Here is a 21982-nt window from a genome sequence, read left to right as displayed (position 1 = left end):
CCTAGGCTCCCTGGACGATGCCTTATGGATCTAGGGGAACGGCATGTCAGCATACGCCTTCCCACCCACTCCACTGATTCACAGAGTGCTTTGCAAGTTCAAGAAGTCTCACCAACTCAACATCATTCTGATAGCCCTGTGGTGGCCAGCCAGGCCATGGTTCTCAGAGCTGCTCAGCCTCTCGGAGGTCCCTCCAATCTACCTCCCGACGGGCCCAGCACATCTTCCGACTCAGCAGGGGGCAGGGTTGTCCACCCCACCGCTCAGAAACTGCCCCTCACAGCGTGGTTCCCCTCAACCTATCCCAAGCTAATCTGGAAATCATACATGGGGCTAGGAGCAAGGCTACCAGAGCCCAGTATAAAAGTAAATGGACCAGGTTCTGCCACTGGGCGCAATCCAAGGATATCGTCCCACTGGCTTGTTCATTGGACGACGTGCTGTCGTTCTCAGCGCACCTCGCCAACTCTGGCACATACACCTCAGCCCTTGGGGCCTACAGGAATTCGGAGGAAGGGGTCTTCTCCTCCAACCCGATCATCAGAAGACATTTGGCCAGACTCGCTAGACACTACCCGCCCATCAGGAAGCCACACCCCATGTGGGATTTGAACCTAGTCTTGGGTGCCCTCACGCACAAGCCTTTTGAGCCTATGGCGTCTGCGGACATCAGGCTGGTCCCTATCAAGACGGCTATGCTAGTCGGTCTCACTTCAGCATGCAGGGTCAGCGAGATCCAGGCCCTAGTCGCCTCATAGCCATATACTACCTTTCACAAGGACAAGGTGGTCCTGCGGACCCATCTGGCATTTCTACTTAAGGTGACATCAGCCTTTCACTTAAACAAGGAGATTGTCCTTCCTACATTCTTTGCTGACCCGAAAGACGAGCCTCAGAGTTCTGCACTGCCTAGATGTCAGACAGGACCTGAAATTCTATTCGGACAGGACCAAAGGTTTTGCCAAGTCAGATGCCCTATTCATCACCTTTTGAAGGCGCGAGGCTATCAGGCCTCCAAAGCCTCCATTTCCCGCTGAATGGTCTCGGCCATCAAGGAAGCGTATGAGGGCCAGCATAGATCCCCTTCCGGCGAATATGCATGCCCACTCGGTCAGGGCCAAGGCAACGGCCATCGCCTTTCTGCGCCATGTCCCCTGGCAGGTCATAAGCAGGGCGGCCACATGGGCCACCCTATTGGCTTTCTGCAAGCATTACTGTTTGGATACCGGCTTCAGGTCGGATGCGGCTTTCGGACAGATGGTTCTCCGGAACCCGTTTGCTTAAGGAGGGTCTCCTCTCCACCCTGAGGCTACATTCAGTTGTAATCGCCCATGCAGTAAGGAGGAAAGAGGACGGCACGTAAGAGTAATTATAAGTTGCTCACCGTAGTGACTAACGTACTCTTAGTCCATAGTCCCCTTTCCTCCATACGTCCCACCATCCTCACCCCTAATAATCTGGTGTCATTAGGCAATGGTATATCTATTGTCAATGCGTCTTAGGAGACTGAGGTGGTGCGCCAGAGGGCAGAGTCAGGGCAGCGCATGCTTCCAGAGCCGCGTCTCTAAATTTAGGGGGAAAGAAGATTTTTCTGGTGAAAAAGGTTCTGTCTCCCGTCCTTCGCGAGGGACGCCCATTCAGTATGGAGGAAAGGGGACTATGGACTAAGAGTACGTTGGTCACTACGGTGAGTAACTTATAATGTATTCAAGAAACCTTGTGTGTACGTTTTTATTTGAATACTTGTCACTGTGAATCTGTGTAACTACCCTACTGCTCACATTGACCCCTCTTGAGATGAGCCTGGCTGCTCAACACGCTACCAACCTGTGTAGTACAAGCTTATACCAAAGATTGGGTTCCTATTGCCAAGAGGTCAGGGTTGTTGTAGTGCACCCAAAGGGTACTGCATACAATCTTGCCTAACAAACTCCTAGTCAGAAAAACACATGAGGGAATGGGGGGAAAAGTCCCACGCACTCGGGAGTACAAATTAAAAAGCCCCTAGTTCAGCAAAAGAGCTGGGGGTGTCTAAGGTTAAAGGGAATTGGCACAGAAATGAAAAATCTCCCTAACATACAGCTAATCGCAAATGGCTTATGTGATGGCACCCAGTCGAGCTTATGCAAGTCCTAAGGTAACCAATTATAAACCATCAAACCTGCTAGTCCTAATTGTATTTGGACTTTACGATTGACCCTTGCAAGAGGTCAAGACCAAAGAACACTTCCCTGTAGACTTTCTGAACACACATTAATTACCTGTAACCTGTACCAATGCTTTAAACATGCCTTTCTTTAGATTTAATACCTCTGAACTTTCCTTTATTCATGTAATACTGTTACTCTCTATTCCTGTTTAACCCACTGCCCTCCTGAGAAACAAGCCCGACTCTTTGACCTCTGCTACCACAAGGGGAGCCAGGGATCATTTAGGAATTTATTTGCATGTTGTTGGGTAAGGTACACCTGAACACAGGGTTAGGAAAGTCCTTCCCGAGAGTGGTGGCAGGTGCATCCAAATGCAGAATGTATTGCTGCTTTTAACATTGAATTTTACCACTATCTGTTGGAAGTAGGGTAGGCAAAGTGTGAAAGGTATATTTATCCCCACAAGGAAAATGATTTACAGAGGGCGTTTTTGTAAACAAAATGTACGTGTCCACTATTTGTTCTTTCTAGTATACTTCTACTTGATAAACATCCTCACTGCAATGCAGCGGTTTATTCTCCAAGGGTAAACCTGGTATGTCTTTTGTTTTATTTTTTAGATTAACAATGGGAGACTGCAGTACAAGTTTGACTGTGGCAGTGGCCCTGGAATAGTCTCTGTTCAGAGTATTCAGGTCAGTGATGGCCAGTGGCACACAGTGTCACTGGAGGTTGATGGAAATTATGCCCGGCTTGTTCTCGACAGGGTCCACACTGCCTCTGGCACTGCTCCTGGTACCCTTAGGACCTTGAATCTGGACAACTATGTTTATTTTGGTGGCCATATTCGACAACAGGGCACAAGGCATGGTCGGAGCCCGCAGATTAGTAATGGTTTCAGAGGATGCATGGATTCCATTGTACTGAACGGGCAGGAGCTTCCCCTGAACATCAAATCACGAAACTATGCGCCGATGGAAGAATCTGTAGACATCTCTCCAGGATGCCTGCTGGCTGCTATGGACAGCTGCTCAAGTAGCCCCTGCCAGAATGGGGGCACATGCTCGCCCACCTCCAGTGGAGGTAAGCTGCAGTTGCTCTTCTGTTCCAAGCGGTAATTTGTGTATTATTCAGCTGGCACATGTTAAAATCATCTCAGCCTTGTGATTTACAATGAGAGGACCGATTTTAATGATTGGGTTTCCCAATTAGTAGAAAGATAGTTGTCGGCCGGCAGTCATTGTTCTTTTTTTTTTCTTTTGTTTTCTTTGAAACTGTATACGATATATAATTGAAAATAACTGCATCATGGAAAGTACATCACAGAATTGCCAAAACAATTTTGCGGTCAAGTCTTAACAATTCCTTTGCATCCTTGTGGCCTAGTAGCTTTTGCTTATTTCTGTAGTTTTGCGTAAGGCCTACAAAATGCATGGGAACTATTCAGACAGTTTATTTGTTCAAAGTCAGATGTTTATTCTCACACACATCCCCCACGTGTTCTCTTCCTATATGACACATACGCCACTAGGGTTTGCTAAAATGGCTGCTTGCGTTGCTAATATGTATTCCACTTGTATTGCTAATTGTTGCTTAGATAGCACTGTAGACCATAATAGCCCTGCCTCCCTCCCTCCTCTCGTGGGGATGGCATCTCTCTAATAACCTCTCCTCCACATGAGCAGCTGGCATGTCAGCCATATTGGAGTAAGGCAGTTAGTGCTGCAAGCAGTTTAAGGCTTCAGTGCCTGTGTTGCACTGCTAATGGACCCACAGTTTACTAGTGCTAGGTGTGTTTATATTCAAATGCTTCAATCTTAATTGGGAATGTACACAAGTATGTGCATTTACAAAATGTTCACATCAGCTAATGAATAACCAAAATAGCTGCACGCAATTTTTCGATTACTCCCTTTTTCCATCAATTGTAACTTTTTCATTCTCCCACTCGTGATCGCTTTGCTGTGATCCGTTTTCCCTTTGTTATTCTTTGGTAGCTCCCCCCGTCTTTTCCCATTTGCGGCACAGCTTATGACAAAACATTGGAGTTCTCCATTGTAAACGTCATGCTCTTGACTCTGCCCACACAACACCTATTAGTACAGCGTTTAGAAGCAGAAGCACTTTATCATGAAGTGCGGAATGAAAACATTAATACAGGACTGCTTAGTGTTTGGAAACTTTACAGTGCCATTATACCATCTCCATCCTTCTGCATGATTGTTATAATCTCCTTTTTCTCTTACAGAAACAAAACAAATATATCGTTTTTAGACTTAATTCTCAAAAAAGCCTATGAATGTTGCACATGTTTTTTATACTGTTAAGTATATGATTTGACATGGTCATTTCAGGTTATTACTGCAAGTGTACTGCTCTGTTCGTGGGCACACATTGTGATGTGAGTGCCAGCCCGTGCGGCTCCAACCCTTGCCTTTATGGTGGAACCTGCATGGTGGTGAAAGATGACTTCATGTGCCAATGCAGAGGACAATACACTGGGCAAAGGTCTGTTTTCCGTTCTTTTTTTGGGGTTGGGGGGGCATCTTGTCGTCGTGCAGTGTTATTTTTTTTTTTTGCAACTATCGTTATGTCTACACATGTTTACATGGTTTTACAGCAATGCACACATGAACATCCTAATATATTTAAATCCACAAAGGATATTGAACACATTGTGGTATCAGGCCTAGAAAATCTTAAACTTTTGGACAAATATAAGGACATTAATTGCTTTTCAGTAAAGCTGAACTAATCTTTCATTGTGTTGGCACTGTATTTCTCATTACAGAGGACAAGTTGAGCATATGGTATTAACTCAGCACACTGTGATTCCAAGTCAGGCATGAAAATGTTAGTCTAACGTTACCTGTTAGTTTTCAGAGGGGCATCAGACTGCCAACCTCTTACTATGATGGTTTTGTGACTTTCTGCGGTTCAATGTACACATTTCAACCTTTGAAAATAGTAGTAAATCTGGTGACTTATTGTGTTCGGTACAAGAAATGAAAGGGTGACTCCTCACACGTGTGCGCTCAGTGCCTGTGATCAGTCATTCAAAAAATGATTCTGTTCCTTGTTAGTTTTACTGTGTTTATTTAATCAAGTAACTTGCTATGAGAAGGGTGCGTCATAATTATCAGATGTGTACTTGTGCAATCATAATCAGCCATTTAATTATTACACACAGTAAAAAAGATTAGAAATTTAGATTAAGGTGGGTCTGTCTTTCAGGTTTCTCAAAAAGTGCTGTGAATACAGCATGCATCTTCTCCTAGGAGGTGGCGGCGTTCCGCTCACAGCTCTTTTTGAGAAACATAAAACAAAGACCCACCTTAATCCAGGAGGCATACTGTTACCCACCTGTTTAACAAACAGGAGTACCTTGCTTACAGCTACCCAGAGGACTCCCTAGGAGATACCATGAATGAATTGCGTTAGTGTATATAGGAATACACCTAATCTTATCCCACACGGGGTACGAGCGGCACTACGCTTGGCTGTAGCACTGTCTTAGGGAGAATTCTCATTTCTATGCTAATTCTCTTCTACCTTAGAGACCCCCTGCTCTTTTGCTGGACTTTAAGACTTTTTCATTTTAACCCTGGAGTGACTGAGACCTTTTTCTCACTCTCTTGTTTTGACCTGCTTTGGATTATGTGTTTCCACTGCTTTTCGAATCTGACAAACTCCATAGGCATCTACTTTTGCCTGGTGACACAGCACCTTCAGTGCAGTGTCACTGAAAAATCCTTTAGGTTTCTCACAAGATTTAAATACCGTTTTCTTGTGCGAACTACTGTTCCCAAGAATAGTCAAGTGAAATTGACTTTACTTACCTTTTCTCTTTGTAGGTCCAGCGCACCCCATCTTATGTGGATTGCTGGGGAGTTATCTAAAAGCCCCTTATCCTACTCTATCGTGTAACATGTTTTATGTTACACTCACAACTTTAAATGGCTGGTGGCAGTGGTCTAATTTTCCTACCATTGTGCTTTTCTACCGCAGGCTGAACCCTCAGATGCAGTATAGCACCCATGAATAACCATTCTGTCAAAATGGCCCTGGTCGTCTTTTTTCGCCATTTTCTGTTTGTGAGGTCTTTTTTGGGTTTTACTCTGCACGACAAGCTAGGTTTGAGCCCTCTGTTCATTTTGCCTTTGGCAGGCTTCAGTCCTGAATCCCGGCTCTGGCTCCAGTGTTTCTGGAAGGGCAGGAAGTGAGGGAGGTCCCCGAAACTCCCTTGTCCTTTGAATGCAACCAGTTCTGATTGGTTGGCTGTCCTTTGAGGAAGAAACAAATGATGCTGAAGTCGTGGTTCCTGGCAGTTCCTGCAGATCTTGCTGTTCTGAGCCTCAGTCATGGGGACAATAGGGAGGATGTCGGGGGACTGCTGCACTGCACAGGATCGTTGAAGGCAAACAAAATGCAGAGTTGAAATCAATCAATCAAAAGTAGCCACTGCAAGTCTCAACTGAGAAGAGCAGAGCTAAAGACACTAAGGTAAGTACCCCAGTCTGAACAGTACCTCTAGTTTGAAGAAGAGTGTTCCAGCTGGATTCTGTTTTGTTGCAGCGATGCACATCCTGTGTTCCTGAGCCACAGTCGTGGGAACAAGAGAGGACGTCTGGAGGACTCAATTTGGTCTCTTTTTGGGTCAGCAGCACTTAATATTTTCAGAGCGCGGTAAACAGCACCACCGCAGATCTTGGATACCGGTTGGGCTTCCTTCTCTCCTCGAGTCCTGCACTCTGGTGAGCAGACTCTAGCTCTGGTCGTCCTGCTTCTGGAGTGTCCTTAGGAGACTCCTGGAGATTCTGGCCAGATTGCAGACATTGCTCTCGACTATGGATTTCTCGACCCCTGCCACTGCAAAGAAGTACAGCCACTCAAGGAAGATGGTCCAGTGGAGTTTGCCTCGAGGTTAGGTGGTCACACTAAACTAAGGGAAAAAGGTGTCCCTTCCGGAGCTTCTCTTGTCGATCAGAAAAAGGAGTTTCAGCACAGCAGCAGGGCTTCAACGGCAATTCAACGGTCCAGGAGTATGCAGCAAGCTTCGCTCATGGTATCTTGGTCTGGTGTTTTTCCCAGTGGTCGACTGTTAGGAAGAATAAAGATTTTCCATAATAACTTACTAGAAAGTCTTAATTCTATTAACGACTCGGAGGCGAGCATTATGCTTCTCTTTCTTTTATTCGACAAAGAAAAGAGCTCATCTGCAAGATATTTGTGCACCAAAAGGGAGTGTGCCATGAGTAATGTGCAGAAAACAGGTGCACCAAATATATATAATAAACATAGCAATGTAACAGTAATTTAACAGTAATATCATAACATAAAAGGTAAGAGTCTCTGAAGAAACTACATTTCCTGGGGAGCTTGGCTCCAGTTCATTTTGAGGCCATCAACACGTGACCTAGTCCACCAATAGTAGTTCAGATCCCCTGCATAAACAGTCCTAAACATGATGACACTTCCTCTTTCTGGGCTGCGAACTTGGCTGTCCATAGTAGAAGATAATTGTAGCTAACTTGAAGAAGAGGAACTTGTGTCGGGCTGAGATCAGGCGGACTTGTCTGCAGTCGCTGTCAAGAAAAAGGAACATTTTAGTCTCTTGTATATGACAACCCTAGATCCCTTATCAGGGTGGGAGAAAATCATGAGTTATTCCGATAGGGTACATGTAAATTTCAGAACATTAATGTTTTCATTACATCTTTAATTAACATCAGGTAACATGTTGTTGTTTTCTCGCGGGGTGGGATAATGCTCGCCTCCGAGTCTTTAATAGAATTAAGACTTTCTAGTAAGTTATTATGGAAAATCTTTATTCTATGTGAAGACCGGAGGCTCCCATTATGCTTGTTTAAAGCTTACTTACCACAATAGATGCCAGCTGATCTACTGGCTTTAGGTAGAATTGTTTGAAAACTGATTCACTAGCCCAGTCTGCCATCCTCATGATATCTTCTAGGCGAACTCCTGCCTGAAATGCTTTAGAGGCCATGGTTCCTCTAACTGAATGGGCTCTGAAATGCTTGGTGTCTATCCCTGCTTGAGCTAGCGTCCACCGGACCCAACGTGCTAAGGTCGTTGCTGATACTGCTTTGTGTGGTTTACGCAGAGCGATCGGTAGCTGCCCGTTAGGGGAGGTTCTGAGTGGAGACGTCTTTTCTTCGTAGACTTTCAAGCATTTAACCAAGCAGAGCTTCGGTTGATCTCTAAAGGCGGGATAGGAAATCACCTTGGAATTGCACTTTGTTCTTCTATGAATATGGAATACAATGGCATCAGGAGAAAAGGTTCTGCCTGCTAGATCTAGAGCTTGGATGTCTGAGACTCTCCTGCAGGAGACTAAGCAGAGTAGAGTAGTGAATTTGCCAGATAGGGCTGTACGCGATAGCTCTTTGTTATTGGGCCATGCCAGAAAAAGGTTCAGTACTTTATTAACATCCCAAAGCTTGTCGTAGCGAGCTGGAGGTGGGACGGTAAGCCTTACACCCTTGAGCAACCTGCAGACGAGGTGGTGTTCTCCTGCTGGTACTCCTTGGATAAGGTCATGACCTGCGGAAATTGCTGAATGGTAGGCGTTCACAGACCTGTAGGCGAGCCCTTTTTCCGCTAGAGATGCTAAGAAATTCAAAATCTCTTCTATAGGTGCTGAAATTGGATGTAATCCTTTCTCACGACACCAGGAGCTCCAGATACTCCAAGAGTTGGAGTATCTCTTCCGGGTACTAGGAGCCCAGCTCTCTTCGATAAGGTTGATCGCTTTGTCAGACATGCCTGGAACTCTCCATCTTGACCTGAAATCATCCAGGCTGCTAAGGTCAGAGATCTGTTGAGGAGGAGAGGATGACGTTGACCTGATGGATCTAATAGGAGATCTGGAAACTGGGGTAGTAGGATTGGAGAATCCGTAGAAAGTTCCAGAAGAACTAGATACCAAATTTGAGATGTCCAAACCGGCGCTATAAGGATCAGATTTGCATGCTCCTGACGGGCCTTCGCCAGGGTCCTCGCTATCATAGTGAAAGGAGGAAAGGCATACAGTATTCCCTGGGACCATGACTGTAGGAATGCGTCTGTTGCAGCTGCTGCTGGGTCCGGCCTCCAGCTGTAGAAAGCTGGCAGTTGGGAGTTGAGTCTGGAAGCAAAGAGGTCTATGGACATCGGTCCCCAGATCTCCTGAAGGTGGAGAAAAATCTCTCGGTTGATTCTCCAATCGCTGTAATCTGTCGAGTGGCGTGAGTACCAGTCCGCTACTGCATTTGAGAGGCCAGGAAGGTACTCCGCTGTAACTGAAATCTGGTGATCCAGACAGAAATGCCAGAAGTCTTTGGCTAATTCTGCTAGGGGTCTCGACTTGGTGCCGTCCAGATGGTTGATGTATTTTACCGCTGAGATGTTGTCAATCTTTAGTAAAATACAGGAACTCGCTTTGCCTTTGGCAAAAGAGCGCACTGCAAAGGAACCTGCAAGAAGCTCTAGACAATTGATATGAAGGTCCAGCTCCTGTGGGGACCAAGTCCCTCCCGTGGCTATGCTTGGATGGAAGATGAAAGTAGCCCTATCACTCTTGCTAGTTCTCGAAAGGGAGAACATGTTCTTCTGTAAGAATCTGCGTGTTTGTCTTTTGGTAGAGTGAATCTTGGCTGATGGGAGTCGAAGCTGCGAATTCTGTGTATCCACTATGAATCCTAGAAATTCCATATTTCTGGATGGAAGTAGAAATGACTTCTCCCAGTTTATAAGAAAACCTAGGCTGTGCAGCAAGTTTATTGCCAGTTCGGTTTGTTTCCGAACGAACTCTTGTGACTGGGCCATGAAAATAATGTCGTCTAGATAAATTATGAGACGAACACCTTGCTCTCTTAAGCGAGCTACTACAGGTTTTAAGAGTTTGGTGAATACCCAAAGCACCAAAGAGTGTCCGAATGGGAGACTTGTGAATTCCCAGTCTCAGTTTCTCCAGGAGAATCTGAGGTAACTGATGTGTTTGATGGATCGGTACTGCGAGGTAAGCGTCTTAAGTCTAGACGCATAAGCCAGTCGTTTGGGCTTAGAAGATCTCAGAGCATGTGTATACCTTCCATTTTGAAATGGCAGTAAAGGATGAACTCGTTGAGCGCTCTGAGGTTTGACTGGGCGCACTTTTTGCTTCCTGCTACCAGAAAAATGGGACTGAAGAAGCCTCCCTGACTTGAGCAGGGGCGAATCGCGTGCTTCTGATGGAGACTGAGTATTTCGCTGTCTAAGGCGGTTTGGTCTGATAGACATTACTATGGGAGTGGGGCGACATATCTGAACGGGCTGTGTAAAAAAACTCTAGGTGTAGACCCCGAGCTGTGTCCCTGACCCAGGCATCTCCCGATAAGGTATCCCAAGCATTTGCAAACATCCTTAACCTCCCTCCTATAGGCGTTAGTGGCGCTGGCGCAGTTATCAGTACACTGACCTGTGGATTGTTGCTGGGCTGGGTATCTGGCCGCTCTCCTCCAGGCACGCCCTCTACCACGACCTCTCGAGGGGAAGAAAGTGTCGGGGCGTTCTTGCCAGGAATTATGCTGACCTCGAGATTGTTGAGGTCTCTTGTCAAAGAAGTAACGGCCGGAAGAGCGACCTCTTCCTCGTTCGGCCCTGGAGAAAACCTTGGTTGCAAATACTCTTTTTATTGAAGCCTGTGCTTCGTCTAACGCCGTGAATGTCCCGACGAATTTTGTCATCTCCTTCGTGAAAGGGTCTCCGAAAAGCTGGCCTTGCGCCGTTGGGCCGTATTCTGTGTCTGCCAGTTTGGTTAATTTGGCATCTATCTTGTATAGGATACCTTTCCGTCGCTCTGTTGAGATGGCGCAACTGGCATTGCCCAAGAGGCAAATAGCCCTCTGGACCCAACCGGACAGTATCACTGGGTTGATGTGGTCCCATGAGGAGATGGCTGCATTCGCAAGATCAGAGATTTTTACTAGTGGACCTGCTATGTCCAATACTTTGCCCTGGCAGGCTTTCCAGGCGCGATCAATACCCTTCCTGGAGTCTTTAACGTTTTTACCCAAAAAGGTGGTAATTTTAGAATCGGGCTCTAGAGTCAGAGCTACTTTATCCGCAATGTCTGGTCGTGGACATTCAGCACATAGTTTGGCACGAACTTCTTTATCAAGCGGCTTGCGCAGCCTAAGGTGGATGTAATTCGATGTTTTGAAAGATGGTTCCCAGTCGGTGGACCTGGGGTGTATTAAGTCTTCCGGGGTAAATGTACCTTCAGTAGAAGGTTTGGTCCCGGTTGTGTCATTAGGGATGGGGTCTACCGCAATCCCTGATGCAGAGGGTCTTGAATCCTCGAAATGAAATTCCTCATCTGAAGATGAGTGAGAAAGATCAGCTTCTTAGACGTTTTTGTCATGATCTTCTTCTTCCGAGCCCTGTCCGTGTCCCTCCGGGCTTGAGGGTCTAGTTCCCCTGGTTTCCTCCTCTGGGTAAGAGGGTAGATGGGAAGGGGTTACCTTCCTGTTCATGAAGGCTTGTTTCAGCCTTGAGAAGGCGTCCGTTACGGCAGCTGTGGCATTAGATGGCTGGCTCGGGGGGGGGGGGGGTCGTAGAGCTTTTACTCTTGCGAGCCGGTATACATCCCCCTTCTGTAAGGTGCTTCCTTTTCTGTGTTCTCTTCCTCCCAGGATGGGAGGTCCCTCTGAAATGCTCCTCCATAGTATCTAGACGACTTAGTATGGGAATGAGCATATCCGTTACAGCTTTCTTGACACTGGTCTCCACAGAGGATCCCAGAACCTTCTGAAAACTATTAGCCATTGCCACTTCATCTATGTAACAGTGATCTCCCTCAGCCTCAGACCAAGCCTGATCTGATTGAGGCGAGTACTGTTCTGCCATTATAAAATAAATGCACCTTACTCACTTTTTTTTTTCTTTTCTTTTCTGGGCTTCCGAACGCCTTCTCTCACTGCCCAGTAATGTTATTTCAGTTCAGCTTTGTAATTGTTCTTAAATGCTGAATAGAGAATATCTTTGCTATATGCGCAGTGAAAAATCGGCAAGAAAAAACGGTCGCTTTTGTCTGAGGAAAGATTCCGGTGCAAATATCTTGCTGCTGAGCTCTTTTCTTTATTGCCGAATAAAAGAAAGAAACATAATGGGAGCCTCCGGTCTTGACATAGAATTCTCAGAAATGTGCTAATTCCCTTCACATTAGAGACCCCCAGCAAATTTGCTGGATTTTGAGGACTTTACTTTTTTACCTGGAAAGAGTGTGAGCCTTTTTTCCCACTCTTTCATGTATTCTGATGTGTGTTTTATATTTGTGTTCTCTGATTATGGAGTTTGATACCTCCCATAGGCATCATCTTTTCATGTGTTACACATCACCCTCCGTGCAGTGACACAGGGATGTCTTTTAGACTTCCCGGAGGTTTAAATACCTTCTCTGGGATCAACTACTGTTTCCCAGAGAATGTAAAGTGAAATTGACTTTACTAGTCTTTTCCAAATTAATAGACCCAGCACACGCCATCTTACAATGGAGTGCTGGAGGGGTTACATAGTATCCCCTGTGTCTAAACACTCATGTAACAGTCAAATGCTACCCTTTCTTATTGAAAAGGCTGGTGGCAGTGGTTTTACAACGAATTACCATGATTTTTCCCGACCGCGAACACTGGTAGCTAAAAATCACAGGAGCCATGTTTTTCGAGATGCCGCCTCAAGCCCCTTGGTTTAAACAGGGCCCAGTCTTCTTTTTTCACCATTTCTTTTTGGAAAGGTGCTTCTAGTGTTTGTCGCAGCGCGCCAAACCAGGTTTGGTCCCTTTGTTTGTGTGCCTTTGGCGGGCTTCAGGACCGAAGTCTGCCCTTGACGCCCGAGTGTCTGAGGTGGGCAGGAAGTGAGGGAGGTGTCCAAAACTCCCTGTGCTTAGTCTCCTAGGAGAGCCAAATGCACTCTGTCGTGATTGGCTGTTTGACTGTCCGACAAGGACAGCCACCCTGCTGGGCGAGTGGCAGCTAGGCTGGAATGAATGGGAGGAAACTGGATAAAAGGCAAGTTTCTTGGCTTGGAACGAAAGAACCGAAGACAAGCTTGAAGAGGACGGCTGCTGCAACTCCTGGACCGTTGGTTTCCCCAGTGAAGCCCTGCTGCAGGTCCGAATCGCTAAGTTCTTCTAGACAGAGAAGCCCTGCAAGGACGACTTCTCTCTTTGAGTTGGTGGGAACAGACAACTCGAACCGTAAGCTACCTGGATACTCGCCTCGGAGCTGGTTGACTTTCCTCAGAGTGCTGCAGGAAACCGTAGAACCAGGGAGGGAGACACCAGTTTGTGTGCTTGACTACAGCTACTGGAAATTAAGATTTGCCAGTAGCCAGCTTTTTGACAAGTCCCAGTGCAGTGTAGGAGTCACCCAAGGCCTGGGAACAGCGAGATCTGCAGGAACTGCCAGGAACCGAGGTCCCCAGCTGCATCTTCTTCTTCATTTGTAAAGGTACTGTAAAATCAGACCGAGTTCTAAGTAACTTGGAAAATGTGAGCCTTTCTGCGAAAATGTTTACTGGGATTGGCAGATCGAAATAGTCTTGTCATCATAGCAAATTAATTCTTAACTTCTAATCAGCCTTTCTCACTGAAAGGGTGAACACATATCCTAGATGCCTTGGATGATGCGAGCATCTCCATCAACATTCTTCTTACAAATCCAAACAGAGCCAAGGTCAGATTGTATCAAATAGATTGGTGGCTTACGCAAGAAAAATGACTTGGGCTGAAAGATTTTGACAAAAATCTATATGGTCACAAGAAGCTGCGTATCATGGCAGATTATCTCATTAAATGCCCTTCGCCCCAGTGAAGAGCAAAAATTCTGAGATTTCGCCTCAAATTATGGCCAGTTAATGAAATCTTAGGTAGAAGAGGCCTAATGAAAGATGAATTAGCTCATTGTCGCTTCTGCAAAATTGAATTGCACAAAGAGACACTTGAACACATTATTGTTGAATGTAAAACCTTTCTATCTCAACGTTTAATGCGTATAGCTCGTATGCCACAAATGCACATTGAGAGAAATAGCAAAGAACTGTGGTCTGAGATATTTGCCACACGTAAGATCTCAGTCAGAATTGTAACCATGAATATTTTGGATGCTTTTTTTTCACTAGAATATCGCACCTTGGAGCTATTATAAAAATAATCATTGTAATTTAATCAATGAACTGACAATGCTATTCTTATTCCTTTAATTCCAGTGGAAGGAAAATGAAATGAAATTCTAAAATTTGCAAATGTAACGAACATTCTAAAAAAAATAATATTCATTGAATGAACTGCAATAACTAATTACATATTTTAATATATATTCTCTGATCATAAACTGCAAATGCTAATTTCTTGATGAAAAATATTTGTAAAGTTGTTTATCAACTAATCAAATAAAAAAAAAAGAATCCCAACTCACAGGCCTAATAAACTTGTGACCCAACATATAATTCTTCTTGATACAAACTACTCCTAAGAACTTGTGCCGAGACTTTTCAGTTTCACTACCAGAACTGCTTTACCCTATCCAAGACTTTAGCCCATTTACTTTGGCCTAACCTATTGAATTGAATCTACTCTTCTGGTGAACTCTAAATATTTGCACTGTCTAAGAATAACTTGTAACCTTTCATGTCCTGAATAACCTATTCCTTTTTGCTCCTACTTCAAAGTATTCAGGATGCCATTTTGCTCCTCCTTCAAAGTAGTCTGAATGCCTCAGAAACTTTAAGTGTATAGTACTGGAGTATATTTGTGTATGATATTTAACTGCCTCCTTCTAGTGAATGTTTTATAACTGACTGTTGAATAAATTGAGTGTTTAACCAAGAAACCTTGAGTGTAAGAGTGTATTTGAGCACATGTGATTGTAGACCTCTGTGTAAAATCCTTACAGCTCACACTCCCTCTTGAGATAAGCCTGGCTGCTCCGCTCTGCTGCCAAAAACTGTGTAGTACAGACTTATACCAAAGGTTGGTTTTGCTTACACCTTTAGTCCTAGTTGTGTAGTTGTCCCAAAGGGTACTGCATACAAACTCTGCCTAACAAACTCTGGGAGGTTAGCCAACACCCAGTCAAAGGAACAATGGAGAGCAGTCCAGGCTATTCTCAGGAGAGAGTCAGTGGGGTAATGGGTACACAATGAGTCTACACAGTGAAGCACACAATTCAGTTTAGACAGGAATGTATAAAAAATACTATATTTATTCCAGGCCTTAAACACACACTGAAAAAATGAAACAAGCAGGTGATAGTGCAGAGCACTAGATAATAAGCATTTCTGATGATTGTGGATCTGCTAAGAATCGCATGCTTTGCATAGGCTGACATCTAGTGGTAGATGCAGAGTATTTTATATGAAGTTTTCGAAGTTCGAAAGGGGATGTCGACTGGGCGTGTTTGTAATCGTATCCCTGGTGTGACGTCGACAGTACCCATGATCCTTTGCACATCGAGGTCCCTCAGATTATTGGATTCTGACAAGAGGGAGTTTAAAGTGTAAGCGTGGAGAGTAGGTAGTGATTATGAGGTGTGTGTAATATCAATGCATTTCCCAAGAACCTTCAACTCCAAGAAGGGAAGAAAGGTGTTTGCATGTGAATCTAAGCCAATACAAGCATCAGAAATATGATTTCAGTAAGTAAAGTATGCCTTCTGATGCGTGTCGATCTGCTTAGAATCACATGCTTTGCATAGATTAGCTACCAGTACTTGGAGAAGGAGGTTGGTTGTTTAAGTTAGCACTGCAAATTGATTTTTTTAACACTGCTTGTCCCTCCTGTGTATCACCCTTAGAATGTGTGTGTCAAGGCAGTAATGCCAGGTGAAAGTTAGAATTGAACTCCAAGTGGCAGCTAAGGGCACATTTGCTATGAAAGCTAGAGTTACCCCTGTGCCTCGAGTTGAGTGTGCTCTAGGCTTGAATAGCAAAGTTGGATGGAGTTGACGGTCGTTTAGAAATTGCTGAATTAGAGATCAGGTCACCTTCTCTTCCTCTGTTCTTGGACAAAGACAAAAACTGCCTGTTTGTAGTCTATCACAAAGTCTTGCCTTGACTCTGTGGACCTCGCCTAGCATAGGGTAGAACTTCTGAAACCTGGTTAAGCAGGAGTTAAATGTTTGCTAACCTGTTAAGTTTTCATATTGCTTTTACGCTACTTTGATTAAGTGTGCCTCCTTTTATTCAATTCTGATTTAAAGAATACAACCTTTTATTCTACTGTTATTTTACTGTGATTCTAATATGAATAGTACTTGCATTGCTTTACATCTATAACCTTAGTGTATATAAAATATATTTTATTTGTACATAACTTCTAGTGTGTCAGTGTTGCCTTGATACACCTTCTATGATCCGAGTTAGATTTGCCTTCTTACAGCCCTCTTCCCTCCTAGATTAAACCTGGCTGCTCCACCAGTGCTATCAAACCTTTTGGGTAGTTCAGACTAAATCTAAGAATTGGAACTCTGTACATATAAGAGGGAGTCTTCATCTAGTCCTACCATAGGTGGACTTCAGTAAAACTCCCCAACATTGTTCAAGCCTCCAGTTGTGATGCCGCAACTAGAAGGGTATTAAAATAACTCTGGAAGTTATAATGTTCTTTTGTTTGGGTTGATTTTATAATCTTAACACAGTTTTCCATATTGTGTTTAAGGTGTCAGATGGGGCCATATTGCAAAGATAATCCTTGCAAAAACAGTGGAAAATGCATTGACAGCTTAGACGGTCCTGTCTGTGAATGTGAACTAGGTTTCCGTGGAGAAAGGTTAGTGGCATATTCCGTGTTTCTATGTTTTCCATGTGTACAATCATGTTTGCATTATTTAACCTTGTCCTTTGATGTTTATTTTCAGGTGCCTGAGTGACGTTGATGAATGTGCTGAGAACCCATGCCTTAATGGTGCCCTCTGTGAGAACACGTATGGTTCTTATCATTGCAACTGCAGCCAAGGATTCGGAGGAAAATATTGCTCAGAAGTGTCCATCAATAAATATGTCTCCACCTCCTGGAACATTGGTTTAGCAGAAGTAATTGGTATTATTGTTTTCATTGCCGGAATCTTCTCCCTTGTTGTGATCTTCGTTCTATGTCGCAAAATGGTCAGTAGAAAGAAAAAGCGCCATCCTAACCAAGAAGAGAAGCACCTTGGAACTGCACCGTTTCTGCCAAGGCCATTTTTTGATCCAAAATTAAACAAGAACATTTACTCAGACATACCACCTCAAGTACCAGTGCGCCCCATTTCTTATACGCCCAGCATTCCAAGTGACTCCAGAAACAACCTGGACAGAAATTCTTTTGAAGGATCAGCTATTCCAGAGCATCCAGAGTTCAGCACCTTTAACCCTGATTCTGTGCATGGACACCGGAAACCAGTGGCTGTGTGCAGTGTCGCGCCTAACCTTCCTCCACCACCCCCATCCAACTCTCCATCTGACTGTGATTCTATTCAGAAACCCAGCTGGGACTATGACTATGATGGTAAGTGTTTCTATTATGCAAAACATTGGTACAGTTTAATTTAGTCATTCTAGGATAAGAAAGTAGTTTTTGCTCTGATACTTGCTGTTTTTTAAAAAAAAAACTTTTTTGTTAGTATATAGTATACTTAAACAGTGTGATTTTTAATTCACCCACAAAGGTTTTATTTTATATGAAAATGGACCTGCTTACATAAACCCATGTACTTGTCCTCCCGACCCCCATTTTGTACTCTTAATAGTACACCTTGGCAATGCAGATTGAGTCCTCCTTCCCCAACTGCAGTGGTCTTCACCATGCCGAGCTACATAATTTAACTATTGAATTTGGCGTATTTGTTAGGGAGAATTCACATTTCTGTGCTAATTATCTTCAACCTTGAAGATCCCCCAGCTCTTTTGCTGGACTTTAGGACTTTTGAATTTTAACCCTGAAGTGAGTGAGACCCTTTTCACACTCATCTGTTTTGACCGGATTTGGATTCTGTGTTTCCTTTGTTTTTGGAGTCTGACCAACTCCATAGGCATCTACTTTTTGTATTGTGACACACAGCACCTTCAGTGCAGGATCACTGAGAAATGGTTTAAATACGTTTCCTTCGGGGAACTACAGTTCCCAAGAATAGTAAAGTGGAATTGGATTTACTTACCTTACTCTTACGTCCCGTCCCCTTTCCTCCATACTGTATGAGCGTCCCTTCCTAGGGACGGGAGATGGAACCTTTTTCACCAGAAAAAACTTCTTCCCCCTTTGAATTTAGGGGCGTGTGGGGGTGCGGCCCTGGAGCATGTGCTACCCAGACTCCGCCCACCGGCGCAACTCCCCAGTCCCCTTTTCCGCGTTGACGGGAACAGGCCGATTTCACCAGCGCTCCTGGGTTTGGCCGTGCCATGTAATTCCACGCGCTCTTCCCCAGATTCTTCGCTTCTATTTTTGTCTTTGTCATCTTTGTAATTGGTCCTCCGACATCACGCTACACTGTAGCACATGTCGACTTCAGCAAGTGTCCAGCCTGCGAGGGAACTGTCCCCACATATGACACTCACGCTCTTTGGCTCCGCTGCCTTGGCCCTGACCATGGCTGGGAAGGTTGCACCACGTGTAACGCTATGACTCCATGCGTACTGAAGAACAGGCTAGCTAGGTGGAGGGAGCTCTTCAAGGCGTCGCCTCCAGAGGATCTGAAGTTTGTCAAGCAGAGATCGAGGCCCAAGGGAGGGCCGTTATATTCCATTGCACCCCGTAAGGGCGTCTCCTTCCCAAGGAAACGCCCAAGCGGGAGGAACCCTTCGAGTCCTGTTACCAGCACAAGCACCAAGGTTAATCCAGTTGACGGCCAAGGGGTCTCCGGACCCTACCGTTTTCAGTGCTGAGGGACCACAAGGTTCTTCTACCGAGTCTACACCTGAGGGGCTACGACCTAATACCGGCTCCATGGCTGAGGGGGCGCCTGCACGCAGCACTACCGGCAGCAACACTGAGGACGATACGCCTTCCAGGTCGAGGCCTGAGATGTGGGATAGACCTCATGTTCCAACACCAAGAGTCTTGGGCGAGGTTGTGTCCACTGGACCATGCACCACGACTCTGACACCAGGCATGCAGCTGACAAAATGACTGTCGAGCCAGACAACTTGCCGCTCGTCTGATGCCACTCATAGGAACAGAGCAGGCGGGTGAACGAGTGTCAAAGTGGGACTGGTGTCAACCAGGTATGTGACCTACAGTTTATCCATCAGCAGGGCAGGTCCCCCTGCAACCCCGACAGTGCGTTCTGGCTCCAGCGGCCCCCGGCCACTCTGTCAATATATCCTGTCACCTCTTTGGCCTCCGAAGACAGGTTCTTCAAAAGGTTCTTGGGGCTGATGCAAACCCCCTAAATGGGGGCTATCCTACGGGATGCAGTCAGGGACTTGTTCCCTCCGGTCACCCCTCTGGTCACCCCACCGGCACCCATAGTCATTCCTCCCATGGCTCTGTCACCACAGGCCCCAGTGCAGCTTGCCCTGCCGCCTCCTTCGAATCCACCACCAGTGCTGCCAGTTCCAAGCCAGCCCCCACTGCAGTCTTTGGCTCCGGTCTTCACACCACAGCCCACAGAGCCCAGCACCCCTCCTCCTGCTGTGGACCAGCCGGACACTCTAGTGGATACAGACGAGGAGGAGGACCCTGACACGGCGTCAGCGAAGGCCTTCCACGACAGGCTTGCAGGTTTGGCAGAATATCTGGGCCTTCCTCATCCCGAGTTAGAGCAACCTTAGGAGGGGGTAATGGCAGAGGTCCTCTCCCTAAAACCCCCTTTCAGGACGGGGATCCCGATACAGGAGGACGTTGTTGCTCTGGCCAAGAAGGGGTGGCTCAAGCCACGTTCGGCCCAACCTGTCTTTCGGCACCTCGATGCCAAGTATAGGCAGATGGAGGGGGATACACTCTTGCTGTCAACGCACCCCCAACCGCACTCTTCGGTGATCGCTGCGGCACCACTCTATTTGAAGCCTCAGTCGTCCTCGGCCACTTTGTCCTCGGCGCTGTTAGGCAAGGAGGAGAAGATCTTGTAGACGTATGGGAAAGAGCTGTACTCCAACGCCTCCCTGCACCTGCGTCAGGCCAACGCAGATACCATGCTAGCAGCCGCTAACCCAAGGTTGTGGCAGGAAACAGCGGACTTCCTTCGAAACTTACAGCGCAGCACCAGGCACGCTGTTGGGGATAATTCTCAGAAATGTGCCAATTCCCTCTACCTTAGAGACCCCCAGCAACTTTGCTGGATTTTGAGGACTTGATTTTTTTTTTTTTTTTTTTTTTAGAGAGTAAGACTCTTTTTTTTTCCCCACTCTCTCATGTATTTTAATGTGATTTGTAAGCTGTTTCTTTTGGTTGTAGAGTCTGGCAAACTCCATAGGCATCATCTTTTACATTGTGTCACACATCTTCTCTCCAGGTTAACAAAATCAAGTCCTCAAAATCCAGCAAAGTTGCTGGGGGTCTCTAAGGTAGATGGAATTGGCACATTTCTGAGAATTCTCCCTATAAGGGACAAACAATATCAACGTCAATGGGCTAGAAGAGTCTGCAGGGAGCCAGGCCAGCCAAAGTCAATTTGAAACAGTCTATGGAGCTGGGGCACTTCTTGGATAAAAGTCTCGCACAAAGAAATATCACTTGTAGGGTCACAAGCTGTTAAGCCTGTGACAGGAGAGTTGGAATCAAATCTAAAAAGTTGATGCAATTCCCAACAGAGAAGAGCACAGCTAAGAAGATGAGGCGGTAAGTACCCCAGTGGTCCAGCTGGATTCTGTCCTGTTACAGCTGAGCAGATCCCGTGTTCCTGAGACTCAGTTGTAGGGACAAGAGGGAGGGCGTCTGGAGGGATCCTGCAGCGGTAGTTGAGAGGTCGGCTTCAGCTATGGGCTCTTTTCTGTCCAGCGGCGCTTTGCGGTTTCGTGCTTAGTAAACAGCACCGTCGCGGATGTCTGATACCGGTTGCGCTTCCTTCACTCTTTGGGTCCTGCACTCTGGTGAGGGGACTCGAGCTCCGGTCGTCCTGCTTCTGGAGGGTTCTTAGACTCCTGGAGCTTCTGGATGGATTTCAGACATTGCACTCTACTACAGTTTTCTCCACACCTGGTTCTCAGTTCTTTTAGAAGCGAAGAAGCACAGCCAGTCAGTGAAGACAGTCCAGTGGAGTTTGTCTCGAGATTAGTTGGTCCCACTAACCCAAGGGAAGAAGTTGTCCCTTCTGAAGCATCTGTCGAAATTGAAAAAGCATTTTCAGCAGAGCGGTAGGGCTTCACCGGGCAATTGAAAGATCCAGGAGGATGTAGTAAGCTTCGTTCATGGTTTCTTCATCTGGTATTTCTCCCAGTGGTCGACTCTGCCTCTAGTCCTAGACCTATAGCAGGTTTCACCCATTCATGCACAGCCTAGGCTGTCAATCACACAATGGGAGCCAGCCAATCAGAACTGGTTGCATTCAGGCATTCCTAGACACAAACGACTGGGTTGTTTCGGGCCCTCCCTCACAGCCTGTCCTTCCAGATAATCTGAAGCCAGAGGTGGGCTTCAGGGCTGAAGCCCACCAAAGGTACAACGAACAAAAGGCTCAAACCTGGCTCCACGCAAAGAGTAAAAGCATAGGAAGACCTTGCAAACCGAAAATGGCGAAATAAGACCGGGCCATTTTGATGAAATGCAAAGCTACACCACAAAACATGTACATTTAAAGCAGTATTAAAAAAAAATACAAATGTACCTTCATCCTTTCTGACTATTTCTAGCTTACATCTACGAAAGAGCAGTCATGATATTC

At 45.7% G+C, this 21982-nt stretch overlaps 1 protein-coding gene across 6 annotated transcripts in view; it reads left to right on the top strand.

The window, feature by feature from the left end:
* FAT1 (FAT atypical cadherin 1) overlaps positions 1–21982 on the top strand; it is a 444689-nt gene that overhangs the window by 406503 nt on the left and 16204 nt on the right. For all 6 annotated transcript variants that reach the window (XR_011282269.1, XM_069631552.1, XM_069631550.1 and 3 more), the window contains 4 exons: positions 2771–3233; positions 4505–4658; positions 16846–16956; positions 17045–17673. Coding sequence is in view for 5 of the 6 variants with exons in the window: in XM_069631552.1 (XP_069487653.1) it covers positions 2771–3233; positions 4505–4658; positions 16846–16956; positions 17045–17673 (1357 nt within the window). In the remaining variant the exon portion in view is untranslated. The remainder of the gene's footprint in view (positions 1–2770; positions 3234–4504; positions 4659–16845; positions 16957–17044; positions 17674–21982) is intronic.

This window comes from Ambystoma mexicanum, chromosome 6q (assembly GCF_040938575.1).
Source record: "Ambystoma mexicanum isolate Mex_15411 chromosome 6q, UKY_AmexF1_1, whole genome shotgun sequence".
NCBI lineage: Eukaryota > Metazoa > Chordata > Amphibia > Caudata > Ambystomatidae > Ambystoma > Ambystoma mexicanum.
The sequence above is the reverse complement of the archived record's forward strand: the minus strand, read 5'-3'. Positions and strand labels throughout refer to the sequence as shown.